Here is a 15748-nt window from a genome sequence, read left to right as displayed (position 1 = left end):
TTTCTTAGCGATGGCACATGGCAGGTACACTGTTTTACAGGGCGCTGTTTTCCAAAACGACCCAAACACAGTCTTATAGTTGAAGCAAAGTTTGATGGTGAACAGTTGGCTACTGATCCCATAGAGCATACTGATCAGCCAGAATTTGCTACAGAATTGGCTTGGGAACTGGATAGGAAAGCACTTCATCAGCACAGGTAATGTTAAAAAGTTAAATCTAATTTGGAAATAAAATTTGATTTTCTTGTCTTTATGGTTTCTGAAATACAATTTTTGTGTTACTGTCAACTAAATTGGTTTTTTGAAACTTTCTTTTATTTTAATCTAGCATAATGTTGCCATAACAAAAAGAGGTACTATATGTAATACTACACCACTGAAAAAAACCCCACAGGAGTTTAGAGCAAATTATTAATGCTATAATTCAAGCATTGTATTCAAACTTTCTTATATATACTGTGACATGAAATTAACTTACTTCGTATAGGCTTTTCTGGCTTTTGAAAATGTCAGGGAGAAGACCTGAGAAATTGAATGTTTGAGTAACTGTCCTTTGGTTTTAACTTACAGTTTGTAATACTACAACCTTATTTCGAAAGAAATTAAAGAGGCCATATGTTCTTTGTTTGACAAGAGAAAGACACCTGCATGAACCATGTGGTAGACACCTTATCTGTGCCTGTATGTAGTTAGGGACTTTACACAAAACTTTCTCCATAAGTCCTATTTTTAAGATGCCTTTACAAGTGAAATTCAAATTTCTCGTGAGGCGCTATGCTTGTTTCTTGTATGTGGATGAGTTTGTATTTATTTGTTGCTATTGTGTTTTTAATAGCACTGGAGACTCAGACTCAAGGACACTCCTTTTACAAAGTTAAACCACTTGATTCATTCTCTCACTTAATTATGAGGCTACAAGACATTCAATATAAATTCAGCTTCTGACCTAATGAAACTAGTTATATAAAAAATAATTTTTATGTCATTAGTGTGCTTGAAACTTATTAATTATTTTTGAGAACTAATTGCAGAGATAACTTTTAGTATTTCAACTGAGTTGCTCTTCCAGGCTGCAGCGTACACCTATCAAACTCCAGTGTTTTGCATTGGATCCCGTGTCTTCAGCTAAAGAGAATATAGGCTATATTGTTCTTGATTTGAGAGCTGCACAGGAAAAGAAACAGGTATATCATGATGTATAAAGTTTTAAAAATTATGTTTTGACAACAGGACTGTTACTACAATTTGAATTAAGGCACAGGCTAAACTTTTGAGTCTTGTTTTGGAGTCTGACTCTATCTGATCATGTATGGTGATCATGTGGGGGGGGTTAGAACTTTTTCTTTCTTTTTTTTTTCTTTATAGGAATCTCTTTCTTGACTCTGAGAACATACGCAAATGAAAGTGTTGCTGTACTAATCTTGCTTACTTCTGAATTTGATAATTGGATCACTTGCAACCAATAATTCTACACAATTTCATTATTTAACCACCTAGAAAAAATTATCTAAGCAATAGATATTGAACAATTGAATTGAGTCTCCATCATCAAATCAAGTTTTTTTTTTATTTTTTTGATAGGCCTCAGTGGAAGATGTGTTAGGCAATTATTTCTAGCCCCTTATTACAGCACAGAGTAAGCACAATACAGGACCCTGTATTATTTTGACATTACTCTTCTTAAGGATTTGCAATGCATACATTTGCAGTGCAATACATACTGTGCCCTTTCAGTTGAGGACTTGAAGGTTTTCTCTTCTAATTAAAGATTTATTGTATATTTCTCTTCCTAACTTGTTCAGTGTACGATTTGGTGGAAAAGAGTATGTTCAGCTAGTCTTCTGGGAACCATTCTACAGAATCTTTTCGTATAGTATAGAGAGTGGTGGTGAACGGTGCTGCATCCAGTTGGTGGCTGGTTGCTAATGGTGTCCCCCAGGGGTCAGTGTTGGGCCCAGTTCTGTTTAATATACAATGGGATGAGGTTCCACAAGGCCAAGTGCCAGGTCCTGTGCTTTGGCCATAGCAACCCCCTACAGTGCTACAGGCTGGGCACAGAATGGCTGGAGAGCAGCCAGGCAGAGAGGGACCTGGGAGTTTGGATTGACAAGAAGCTGAACATGAGCCAGCAGTGTGCCCAGGTGGCCAAGAAGGCCAATGGCATCCTGGCCTGGATCAGGAACAGTGTGGCCAGCAGGACCAGGGAAGTGATTCTTCCCCTGTACTCAGCACTGGTGAGGCCATACCTGGAGTGCTGTGTCCAGTTCTGGGCCCCTCAGTTCAGGAAGGATATTGAGGTGCTGGAGCAGGTCCAGAGGAGTGCAACAGGCTGGTGAAGGGGCTCAAGCACAAGTCCTATGAGGAGAGGCTGAGGGAGGTGGGGTTGTTTATCCTGGAGATGAGGAGGCTCAGGGGAGACCTCATTACTCTCTACAACTCCCTGAAAGGAGGCTGTAGCCAGGTGGGGGTTGGTCTCTTTTCCCAGGCAACCAGTAGTAGGACAAGAGGTCACGGTCTTAAGCTCTGCCGGGGAGCTTTAGGTTGGATATTAGGAAGAAATTTTTTACAGAGAGGGTAATCAGGCATTGGAATGGGCTGCCCAGGGAGGTGGTGGATTCACTGTCCCTGGAGGTTTTTAAGATGAGACTGGATGTGGCACTTAGTGCCGTGGTCTAGTAACCACTGCAGTGTTGGATCAAGGGTTAAACTTGATGATTTTGGAGGTCTTTTCCAATCTGGTTGATTCTGTGATTTCATGATAATAGAGTACTCAAAATAGATCAAATTTTTAGAAATAAAAACCAAGATATATTTCTGTAGATGATGAAGTAGAAGTGCTAGATCAAGATTGAGTTTTCTATAATAATAGTATGTTATCTTTCTTGGGTTTTAAAGTGCTTTTGGTTTTTATTTTTGATTTTAATTATGTAGGCACCCAAATGGTATCCTTTGCTTAGTAACAAGTACCCTAAATTTAAACCTGAAATACAAATAGGTGTTGTGTTGGAGACTGATTCAAAAGCACTGGTTGATGATTTTAAAGCCAAGGAGGCACCCCCTAGAGAAGGAAAGGGTAAGTAATATAATATCATTCACACTGAATTTAAAATGTTCCTGTGCCAGATGGACATATGACTTGTTACAAATGTATTAAGTCTCGAATTTAATTTCACAGCAGTTCCAATGCAAATCCTTTGCAGCTGATTAATGCACCTTGTAGTAATAAATTTTTCAAGGATGCTTTACTGTGGTAGTTGTGCGACAAGCTGCAAACCAACTGACTTTTACAATGGAAATCACTTAATTCCCATGGGCATTTTGCTTGTATTTCTGGGCTTTAGAAAGTTCTGTAATGTAAGAAATAAGAAAGGAACTTCTTTACAGAAGGTAAAGTCTCAATAGTTTGGGCTTGGAATTGTAAAATAGTAAAATGTTTCATTTGTTGGGTAGGCTTCTGGTTTTTTTGATGGGTTTTTCTTCTAATCTTTCAGTGCTTAGATCATGACCTATTGTTAAGGATTTTTCCGGTAATATCTACTTACTGTTGGGATTCATTCTGCTTCTGAATTCCTTTGCTCATTTCTCTCAAAAGAAATGTGAAATGTGTCAAAAACCTATTGGGTCAAAAATGTGTCAAAAATCTATTGGAACTCAAATGTTAACACTGGTATATAGCTTTGTGCTGTGCCTTTCAGTCACTTTTTTTATCTGTGATTTTTTTTTTTTAATGCAGGTTAATGGTTTTTAAAAAACAAAACCAAAGTCTTAGAAGCTATTTAAAAGACCTTCAAGAAAACCCCCAAACCCATAATTACATCCGCCCCTCCCTGATCTCCTATCCAAAAGCCTATCTACTTAATTTCTGAAAAATGAGCCTCTGGTACCAATTAGTGGATTTTCTCCTACTGATTTTATGATACTTTGTGTTCTTGCCATGAGGGTAACTTTTCGCTAATTCTAAATTCATCATCTGTTTATGATCTATGGCTGTGATTTTGTAAAAACAACGTGGTCAGTAGCAGTAAGTCTTTTACAAGGTTTCTGGCCCAGACTTCACTGACTTGGCTGCATTTCAAGATGGGTTAAGACAGTATTTAAGTTTCAGTGTAATTATACAGCCTTCAGGTTCACAGTGCAACCCTGTAAAGTTTGTAAAAGAGGCAAGGAACTACTGTAAATGGTTCATTAGTCTGCACTTCCCTTGAGATATTTGCGCCTGCAAGCTCTTCTACCCCTCACGACACTGACAGAAAATACAAGAAAACCCTTCTGCCTTCACCCAGCTCTGTTTTCTGCTTCATGTTTTCTGTGAAATAATTGCTACAAACAGGTTTGCCAACTTTTTATTTCCTTCTGTCACCTCAAGATTGGTCAATACCATATTTAGGTAATGGAGGAAAAAAAAAGTGTGGGTTTTCACAGGTGTAAAGTTAATGTTCCAGACACTGGATATGACAAAGCTGGATTACCCAGTTCTAGTCTAGTCAGGCAGTTTTCCTTTTAGGATTCATGTGTTTTATGCACTGAAGAGTTCAGATGAAAAATCTTTAAATGACACATTTCAAAAGTCTGTGGAATGGCACGTCATACTTTTTCAACAGGTTGTCATATACAGTAACTGTCTTGCATTTCCTTTAATGAGCAAAATAAAAAAGCAGCATGACAGACTCTAGCCTGGTGAAGTAATCTTCCAGTCACTGTAATGTCACTCACTGTAACACTTAACAAAAATATGCACTAGAATTCTGTCTAGCATAGTGTTCAAAATCACATCTGTGCCCACAGAACAGAAATTTATTTGAGAATTTTTTCATAGCTATACCTAAGTATACCTAGGGACTTTTTTTGTGTTTTGTGATGCTGTGCTACTAGGCATCAAGATCTTTATTTGCAGTTTTCTCTCCACGTGCACAATACTTAAGTGTAAAATTAGAATCAGATCAGTAGTTGCTTACGTTTTTTTTCTTCTCTCTTAGTAGTTACTCTTTTTCCTGGGTTAGACCCTAAAAGTGTTATACCAGTCTTGAATGAAGAAGAGGGCTATCATCAAATTGGACCAGCAGAGTATTGCAGAGACTACTTTGTCTTGTCTGTAACCATTGCATTCGCCACACAGTTGGAACAGGTCTGTTTCCTTGCTATGTACTATCCTACCTTTGTATTTTCACCTTCACATGTTTTATTTGTAGCAAGGGTTTTTAATTGTTCTCTAAGTTTCTTGCAATAAATAGCCTTGTCCTATATTGACTTTATATACATTAGTTTTCATTTTGAAACTATGTATGTCAAATTACAGATGAAATATAATTTGTTTAGAGTGCTAAAGTTGCATTTACTTTAAATCATACATACTTCTGTGTCGCAATATAATGTAAAATGTGTGTATATGGATCATACCTGTCTTCAGTGTGGTGCCCATTTGCTGAAGTTCAAACAAAGTGAAATATTTTTCAAATATGTAAGATAGATGAAACAGTAGAATTTATATGTTGCCTAAGGGAAGAACTTATTAGCTTGGATGAAGTGCTGTGCTAATAATTGTTTCAGCTTTAGACCTCAGGTACTATGTTTATGCTGTACTGTGCCACACTGATAGATGTTATCTGATATACTCAAGTAACCATGAACATCATGACTCCAAGCCAGCCTGGTTTTAATTGATCTGGAACTCGTAGTGTATGGTAAACTGTCCTCAGTCTTGTTATCTTTCTTTTTTTTAAGGGAAAATAATTTTCCACATAAAAAGTGTAGGACCTTAAGAAGTAAATTTATTGTGGTCTTTCTGGGGTGGCTTGTGCCTTTTTAGGCATTGAGCTGACAGTTGCAGTTGGCTACAGGATGAAGTAGCTGTTTGTCTGTTTCAGTCTCTTATTCAATCACATAAATTATATAATAACTCAGTATCTAATCTGCATTATTTGTTTACCTTATCAGTATTTTATGAAGACACTGCTTCTTTCTAAGTATTTGTGCAGTGCTTGATGTTACTAAATATATGATGTCAGTTACAGCCCTCAGTGCTGCCAAATGTTAAAGGTAATTCAAAATTGGTCATTTTGCAAGTTATTGTTATGCTTGTAAATTGTTTGGTTTTTGTTTTTGGTTTTTTTTACTTCTGTTTGGGTATTTAAAAGTTATCTCATTTGTGTAGTGCGAGCTAGGACTTAGGTCAGCTACATGGTAGTTTGAGATCAATTTAAGCTGTCTACAGAAGAATTACTGTAACACTACATCAGTGAAGGAGATGCCTTATTGTCTTCTGAATCTCTTTCAGTTAGTTCCTAGTACTATGAAGCTTCCTGAACGACAACCTGAGTTTTTTTTCTACTACTCATTACTGGGAAATGATGTCACAAATGAACCTTTCACTGATTTAATTAATCCAAACTTTGAACCAGAAAGAGCTTCCGTTCGAATACGTAGTACAGTTGATGCCCTTCAGGTTTATCTTTGTACACAGTCAAAATTGCAGGTAAGCTGTTTCATCTCAAATGTGAATGAGAATAAATAATGAAAAGAAAAGAAATAGAATATGTCTCAGGCTGAATCTGGAAGCATTTTTGTTTCCAAAACTAAGATTGTATTGCAGTAGTTTGGCCCAAATAGAAGTTTGTTCTCTTGCTAATATGAGGGAAACCCTAGCAGCAAGTTTCCCATCTCAAGTGGAATACAGACTTCATAATGTAGTTGCCATGGTAGGCTAATTTACATGTCATGATAAAAGGTGTTGCTGGAACATGATATACCAAAAGAGCTAATGTGGCATTCCCAAGAGCTCTGAGCTCTGGGACCTTCACTGCAATCAGACCATCTGCAACCCTGAGTCCCACTTTGTGCTGCCTATGCTAATCCTGTGCCAGCTGCTCAGGTCATTCTTGCCTAAGTTCTAAAATCACTGTCCTCAGCACTCGCTGTGAGTAAGAAGGGAGGTTTGGCTTTTTTCCCCGCTCCTTAGCCAAATGCTGTTTAAGTGCACTACAGACATATTTGGGCTGATATGGGATATTGCTTATCTTTAGCCTTGCCTTTAAATGGGGGACATGGTTTAGTGGTGGAATTGGCAGAGTTAGGTTGACAGTTGGACTCAGTGACCTTAAGGGTCTTTTGCAACCTAAATGATTATATGATTCTAAATATTGGGTAGTATTTAGAGTCTTGATGACAATCTGTGCATAGCTCAGATTAACTAATTACAAGAGACTGGTTGAATAAGGGTAGTATAGAGTTTCTATTAGTGTAGCTGGTAAATAAGACAGTATTAGTTGTATGAAGTCTTGGATCTGGACCCCTTTAAAATTATTTTCCTTGAAGTTTGTAGAGACTATTCTAGTTTTGTTATCCAGAATAGATTAAGAATGTTTTTGTTGAAATCTTATATTGTTTCAGATTTTTTTCTCTCTACTTTAAATATATTTCCGTTTTTGGAGAAATCTATGCACTGATATATTTTGAATTTAATCTTAGTCTTGAAACAAAGTAATATAGCATATGTTATACATATATGTCATGTCATATATACTTATACAGAGAACTATACATGCCTGCATCATGTTTAAAGAATGACTTTTTGAACAAGAATTGTCATGAGGTCAGATCCACATTTTGGTTTACAGTTTTCTTTCTCCAACTTCTCATTCAGCTTCTTAAAATTTAGGATAAAGGATTGGAGCACTGTCTTCAGATTCTTAATTTTAATATGTTTTTCCAAAAATGTAGAGTTTAGTTGTAAAAGGTGCTAGTTGTCAGACTGGAGTGTGTATATATGTAATGTATGATTGTATTTGTATATATGTATGTATACACACACACACAGGTGTGTATATTCGCAGCTGACACTCTTTAGCATGGAAGTTTTCCTTAAGTGTAATAAATATTAAAGATCAGAATACAGTGTTCTGATCTGCTAAATCAAAACTGAAGTGACCCTTATTTGGGAAAGAGCAAGTCAGTATGTAAGTTTCAAAGAGTAACTTTGAGCAAAATAGATTATCTTCGAGTGTGTTGTGGTTTTGTTTTTTTTTCTTAAGATACGTCTTTTACTTAGATTTATAAATATTAAGCTGTGTAAGGAGGAAGCAGTTGAGTCAAGTTTTCAAAGAAGAATAATGGTGCTTACCAGGAATTAAGAACAGCTACTGAATTCCAAAAATCCTTGCTGCTTAAGTGGTGGCTAAATACATGCACAAAGGCTGAGCTTTCAAATAACTTTTTTCTTTACCTTGCAGTCATGCATTTTATATACCTATATGTTAAGGGGAAGAATCTGTGCTGTGTTTAGAAGCCACAGACTATTGAATTTGTCCTACAGAAGGAATGATATGACAGGTCCTCAGAAGGGGAGTACAGTGATCTGCTATGAATTGACATTTCATAGCTGCTCATATTCTCAGCATACAGAGACTAGGCTAGGGATGATAACTTGTTGCATATATGCTACCTTTAGTGGAGGGTGTGCAGACAGTTCAAGTGAAAACTGCACATGCCAGATACTTTCTAGTACCTCTGTGTGTGTACAGATCCATCTTTGCTGTGGGGACCACTCTCTTGGAAGCACTGAAATACCCTTATCTGGACTACTGAAGAAAGGAAATGTGGAGATTGATCAACACCCTGTGGCAATAGAAGGATCATTTGTCCTTGTTCCACCAAATAGAGCTAAACAGAAGCTACCACAATTGCCTTTGGATCTGGCTCCTACTCTTGGGGTATCTGTAGTTCTTCAAAGGGAGAACATGACTCCCCAGGTATAGCTTACCTATTTATTGCTGGTTTAAACACTGTAGCACAGTTTCATGTTAAAAAATAATTGGTATTTCTAAAGTGTATTTGACAGTTGATTATGTAAAAGAAAACCTGAAATAATTGCTTTATACGAAATAATCCTTTCATAGAGTTATTTTTCTATATCGGAAAAATAGTCTCAAACTCTGAAAATGTTGTAGACAGAATTTTTAAGTGCAATCCATGATCAATAAGAAAACTATTATCACTTCATTCAGCTTTTGATTCCCTTAAATGCTCCAACTGAATCTAAACAGCCACAGGAGAAAGTTCTTTCACCTGTTAGTGGAAAAACGGAGAGCCTGCAACATAGATCCCAGAAGGTCCCCTCTCAAGCTGATCAATGTTCTTCAAAAGAAGATGTGGCAACAGAAAGTGAAGTGGAAAGTCTTAAGTTTGAAAAAGGCACAAAACCAAGGAAAACAGGTATGTGGTATATAGTTTTTTTGCCCAATTGTTATGTGGTCTTGGATCATGCACTATTCATTTGCAGTATATTTGTGAAGTTATACTCACTTGCAGTGATAAATTTCAGGCAAGTAAGAATTATTTGCATAAAACAAATAACAGGAGGGGGATAAGGGGATAAATGTTGTGATTTGAACATAATGGTTGTTGAGAACACTTGAAAGAGCCAGATAGGGATTTGGTAGTGTGCAGATTACAAGTGATGTGGATGGTCATCAGCTTGGAAAATTGTAGCAGAAGTGTTTGGAATTGCCTGAATTTGTGAATGAGAAGGCTCAGTGAAATGCCTATGAAGAAACAGACTTGCTTAATAAGTAGATGAAAAGGTCTAATGTTCACATTTACTAAATACAAAGGCAGGGGTAATGTGGGATTTTTAAAATTTCCAAGGAATGTACTATGTGGATAATAATTTTTGAAGACAAATGCTCATATTATACAGATTCCTGGACAAAACCAAGCAACTGGGTTTTTTGTTTGGTTGGTTTTGTTTTGTTTTTATGTTATCCTTTTGTTTGGACTTGGTAGCCCAAATAGCCTTCTCAGTCTTGTTTCTGATTTGAGAACTGGGTCAGGGAGAAGTGGAAGAGGAAAAGAGATGAGAGAAGAAGAAATACTGTAGTAATAGCATAAAGCTCAAAAGAATGTTATTTTGCTAAACGTTACTGAACATGAGTCTTCTTAAGAGATGACTTATGAATAAAGCAGAATTACTATTTTTCTAGTGATACTTGTATTGCTGGTCTTTTGCAATTGGTGCTAAAGACACCCAGTTCTGTAGAGGAAAACCTGTGTCCTAGAATGTGCTCTCAGGATTTGTCTGCTAATTCAGCCAAGTTTCCTTTTAATCCTAACTGATCTTATCTAAGCAAGGATTAAGCCCTTTTTATATGGAATGTAACAAGAAAGTATTGTGAACCCAGCATCTGGTTTGAGTCTTTGTTTAAGAAATCCAGGATTGTGCTTTTTTATTAATAGTAATAGTAATTTCATAACTCTGTGTTAAAATGTAAAACTTGTCATTCATATTTTTCTTTCAGAGCTGGTGTCTGGCTGCTGCCAAGAGGTTAACAAGCAGTTCACTGAAGAGCTTCCAGGTTTCAAATTGCAGAGCAGAGCAAAGTCACCTCTATTAGATCTGCAAAATCCCAGTAATGCAAAATTTATCCAATTTACTACATCAAATAACATTTGAATATAGTAGCAACTTAAATGAATTTTAACAGTAAGCTGTATGACCTTCTTGTTTTCATATCTGTGATGACCTTAAAATTCCATTCAATGACTTCTTTGCACCAATCAATCTACTGACTTTTTACCTAATCAGTTAGAATTATTTTATTCTTATGTTGTGTTAACTAGCTGATGTTGAAGTATTATGGAATTTTTCTTTTTGGCATAGTTATTGTTAATGCACATGAAACACCTAGAAACAAGGAGGAAAAATAGTCAGTTGTGTATTTCTTTGAAAATGACAAAAATGGAAACATTTTAAACAATTATGAAGAAAGAGTATCAGAACAAGTAGCACTTACAAAAGGCAGTTAAGTTCCTATCTGACAGTTTCTTTCTCTCTTTGCTTTTTGTAGGGACTCAGTAGCTCAAATAACTTTCTAAGACAAACAAAATGTTACCTTTTGGTAACACTGTCCGTAGGACTTTTAGTTTGTTTTACTCTTTGAAAGCAGTATCAGGTCCCAGTGTAAGGACATGAGAAGCCTGGGTGCAACTGGACAGATGTCACATAGGCGGGTTCTGCGACATAAGCAGATGTGCTTTGCAGACCTAACCTAGAGCATTTTAGTTTGCTTCAACAGCTAAACCTCAACTTAGGACCAATAGTTGATGCTGCCTTACATGAGCGCTGTAATTGACCTGGTGCTCTGTCTTTTTAAGTCCCAAAGTAAGGAGATTAGTTAATTCAAAGCAACCTAAGTTCCTACAAATAATGTTTTTTCTTCTGCATGCCCTCAAGTTGGCTAGGAACAATTAATGTAAACTGTTAAGTCTTACAGCATCCTTCAGAAGAATTTGGTATCTTGGATCTTAGTCTAAATTTTTTTTCAGTGTGTTAAACTAATGTAGCTTTGAAGATAATTAAAGTAGGGAAAAATACTACATTCTATTAAGATTTAAAGTATATTGGGGTTTTGGTGTTTTTTCTTTGGAAGCTGTAACTTACAAAAAGAGTGGCTATTTTTCACAGCATCCATTTATACTACAAGGAATCAAAATCTCTTAGGGAAGCAATCTGTCTTCTTGCATTCAAAATGTGACACTAATGTTTGATATATTTTGTTATTTTGGGCAAAACTAAATATAAAAAATGCACATGAATTCTCTTTTGTGTTTTCAGCTGATAATGGTCCAGTAGCAGCATCTCAGCCCAACCCTGTGGGTGTGTCCAGTTCTTCTGAACCTGTGTCTGCACAGAAAATTGTTATTCCAGCATCCTCTCATCATTTTTGCTTTTCAATAGACCTGAGAAGTATACGTGGTCTGGAAGTTGGTTTTCCAATAAATTGCATTCTAAGGTACAATTTATTCTTGGTAATAAAAGTATCTTTCTTTTCAATACAAAGCCTTCATAATCTGAATGATTTCTAGTGGTATGCTTCTTGATGCCTTTTATGTAGCTGATTTTCAGTAACAAAATACTTCAGAATGTTCCTCTGGCTCATCACTAAACTAAGCATTAAATATGGTGTGAAACTTTACCTTTCACTGTAATTTGTATTAAATCTCACTTGAATGTCTGAGCTCTGAAGATAAGGAACATCATTCAGTCTTTAAAGGAAAACTGCTTGTCTCACTACTTTCTGGCTACATTTGCCAGCTGATCAAAGAAGTGATTTGTAATGTTTTAGTAAGAGACAGATGACTGGTTTATGTGTGATGGTGAATCTAAAGGAAGCACATTCTAGTTTTAGTGTGAATAACCAGTGTAGTAAATGTATTATCATTCTGAGAGGCTCATAGATAGAGGATGATTTTGATGGATGACTTTTAAAAAAATAAAATTTATACTCACGGGATATTAGTTACTGATGGTATATTTGAATTCACTGGTTAATAAGTTTTCACCACTCGCCTTCTAGTTTCCATTAGGGTCCTTGATCCATTAGGCACGCATGATCTTTAAATGGTGATTCAGTGTGAGCATTGAATATTTCTGGCTAGGGAGATGCCTCTGCATTTGGTTTGCCTGTTTGCTGACAGTTTAACTGATCACTAGGAAATGTAGTTGTAGTGTTGATTCTTGGAGTTAGTTTTGTTTTAAGTACAGTAAAAGGTGGGGTTGGGGTGTAGGGGTGGAATATTTCAAAATACAGCTAATATAGAATGCATCATCAATGCCTTTCTGGAGGCTACATTATTAAACAGTGTGTGGAAAGCAGCAGTCATACAGTTGATGTAATTTTGTCACTTAAAGGCTTTTTCACGAAACATTCCAAAAATTTAATTTTTTTCAGAATAGTGACACCAAATAGGTTTTGCTGTTTCATGCACTTGAATTTTTACAGTCAGTGATAAATATGGCAAGAAACTGAAGAGGACAAACATCCAAAAACATAAATGTTAAGAAAAGTTGTAGGGTAAAAAATTGCATATTCACTATAGATTGGAAGCATTATTTTATTTCTGTCTAAACAAACCCTTTAAACAGTTCTACACAGAAGTCAAAATATGCAATTTTATATATAGTGGCATCATTTGATGCAGCATTTATTTTGTTAGTAACTTAACTGACAGCTGGCATCAATTTGAACAAAGTGAAGTTTAAGAAGTTCATGGCTTCCCCTTTGTTATAGTTTATCATACACTGAATTATGCTAGTAGAGTAGTTTCAGGTCACATTTTAAGTCTCATTGGTAAAATGATATGACTTTCCTATTAGTCAGCTAATGTGTGGGAATTAAAAGTTCTTGAAATTTTCATATGGTTCTGACATTATGTATATGTATACTTAGTTACCAGTTTTTGCATGTTAGACCAGTCTTCACTGTAAATATGGTTGTAAATGTTCTCAAGCAGCAATCTACATGTGAATATTATTTTTCTTTCTTCTAGTTCTCTGCTCACTTTTTTATAATAATTCCAGAATTTTAATAAAATATAAATTCATCTGGTTGGTAACATACAGATTATTAAAGCTTTTTTGTCAAAATGACAGTGAATATAAAGAAGCTGGATCAGTCCTGAAGTAAATGAAAACACAAATACCTGAGAACTGAATTCTGTTGTAATATGTACTAGTACAAATCTTCCAAACTTTAGTACAAAGTCATGCTTCAGTAGATGATGTCTAAACTGGTTTTCTTGTTGCAAAAGATATAATAAAAATTATAATTATTATTTTATTATTTTGGTTATTGTTTTTATTAGGTACTCGTATCCATTTTTTGGCAGTGCAGCACCTATTATGACAAGCCCACCTGTAGAAATCAGAAAGAACATGGAAGTCTTCCTTCCAAAGTCATATTGTGCATTTGACTTTGCAACTATACCTCATCAACTTCAAGATACATTCTTCAGGTGGTAACTTGTAATTTTGTATCTTAATTACACTTTTCTAATTTTTGTTTTAAATGCAGTTGCAAGTTCGAGTATTTTACTTAAGATCATCAGTTTAAGAGTTTAGTAAAGAATTCAAATGCTAATGCCAATGAATATTTAATACCCTGCACTTCCAGTTTCTCTGTTAATTACATTTAAAGTGAGGAACTCTAGAAATCTTGATGTCATCTCTGCGTACCTATGCAGGGATTGTTCCTTACAGAAACAAGTGCCATTCCTGTAAATTGTTACAGTAAAGTAACAAAGTACTACTTCAAATAAAATACATCCTTTTTTATTTTTTAATACACAATGCCTTTCCAGGTACCTGGAAAGCTGAGCACAGTGCTGAGGGCTGTGAAACAGTTTTCCAAGGAGTTCTACCAGCTTTCAACAAATGATTAAAATGTGGAAAAAAAAATCATCAAAATAGCAATATTTTGAAAGGAAAGTGGAGGGAGATGTATTTTGAGTGATGGTGGCTAAAATTAATTTATAAGTATTTATAAATGAAGATGATAGAGTTCTACTAATGGTATTCAGTCAATTGCTTTCACTGTAACATTGTTATTCCCTCATAATTGGAGAAAGGACCAGTAGTCTGACCAAACCAAGTGATGGTGAAGATACAAGGTCACTCAGTCTCATTCCTCTAAGTGAAAAGCAGTAAACTCATCTCATTGTTTGAGAATTGTATCACTTGTTTGGGAAGTTACTTCTAGAGAATGAATAAGAATGCTTCCTCTTTTGTTTTGATGCCTGACACAGTTGTTTGTTTCAGATTGCCTCTGCTGGTTGAATTGTGGCACAAGGATAAAACAGCCAAAGATTTACTTCTAGGGGTGGCAAGACTTCAGCTTTCAAACGTGTTGACTTCGGAAAAAACACGCTTCTTGGGTGGGAATGGTGAACAATGCTGGCGTCAGACTTGTAATGAAACAGTCAGTGTCACAGCAGCACACGGGTAAAGCTATTTAAAAAGATATTTAACTCTCTAGCAAATTTTGAAGAATTGTTTGTTTAGTATTTACCTGAAAAAGGACAAGCTCTTCCCGCTTAGCTTTTTGATTAGGCAAACAGTCTGCAGAGTACTACAATATAGAGGGGGGGAAAAGGCATCCAAGAGATTAAAAGTTAAATTGCCACAGTCGTATTGTGCAATGCCCACACCTCTACCAAAGTCATTTTTATAAGTCTTTGTTTAATCAAGATCCTGGGTAAAATTCACAGACCAATTAAAGAGATAAATAATTGGAAGAAATGTTACTGAGGTAATTCTGAGTAAGTTAATTACAGATATTCCAGAAAACAGTTAACATTCTTTGTTCATAGTATGCTTTAAATGCAACTGACTTCAGTGAAGTTAGGAGGAGAGGTACATCCATAGAATGGAGAGGTTTCCTGTTTCAGGATTATTCCTTGTGATAATAGCAGAGATTTGGGCTTGTGTGCATCAGAAGGAGCAGTATTAGTTAATGTTCTGTCTGAAGATAAATGTTCATTTACATAGAGCAGTGATGGGGTCTTTATGTATACGAAGAACCCATGTTCTTGGTGAAGATGAGTTGTGCTCACAATCAGTATCTAGACCCTTATCTTTTTCTGTGTGATGGTGAAACTTGATTGTGCCCTTAGGAATAAATGTAATTGCTATTAACAATGGAGTCAGGTTTAAACCTCTAATGCAACAGTTAAATAAAGCATGCTATATTTGACTCACAGGAAATCTCAGGTTGCTGATTGATATCACCCCTCCTCCCACACTGATAGAAAATTGACTGGCTTTGTTTAAACTCTTTTGTGTGAAAACCAGCATGGCCTGACTCTGTGGAGAGTTTCTTTAAGATCTCACTGTACGTTAAGGTTCATACTTTCACTTACAGTTTGTTAAAATGAAAACTGGTTTTGCACAAAACGTAACAACCACTAGATGGCATTCTCA

General features: G+C 35.9%; 1 protein-coding gene across 4 annotated transcripts in view; it reads left to right on the top strand.

Moving 5' to 3' along the window:
* The window catches only part of CEP120 (centrosomal protein 120), a 63300-nt gene that overhangs the window by 1279 nt on the left and 46273 nt on the right, over positions 1-15748 (top strand). For 3 of the 4 annotated variants that reach the window (XM_029965436.1, XM_029965434.1, XM_029965432.1), the window contains exons 2-12: positions 41-197; positions 1070-1184; positions 2932-3073; positions 4977-5125; positions 6275-6472; positions 8517-8744; positions 9000-9207; positions 10290-10400; positions 11606-11783; positions 13636-13785; positions 14588-14770. In XM_029965436.1, the coding sequence (XP_029821296.1) occupies positions 41-197; positions 1070-1184; positions 2932-3073; positions 4977-5125; positions 6275-6472; positions 8517-8744; positions 9000-9207; positions 10290-10400; positions 11606-11783; positions 13636-13785; positions 14588-14770 (1819 nt within the window). The remainder of the gene's footprint in view (positions 1-40; positions 198-1069; positions 1185-2931; positions 3074-4976; positions 5126-6274; positions 6473-8516; positions 8745-8999; positions 9208-10289; positions 10401-11605; positions 11784-13635; positions 13786-14587; positions 14771-15748) is intronic. The other variant, XM_029965433.1, reaches the window with a different exon arrangement.

Source organism: Manacus vitellinus, unplaced genomic scaffold (genome assembly GCF_001715985.3).
Source record: "Manacus vitellinus isolate BGI_N305 unplaced genomic scaffold, ASM171598v3 scaffold_9_pilon, whole genome shotgun sequence".
Lineage (NCBI taxonomy): Eukaryota > Metazoa > Chordata > Aves > Passeriformes > Pipridae > Manacus > Manacus vitellinus.
This window is presented reverse-complemented; position numbering and strand designations above follow the sequence as displayed.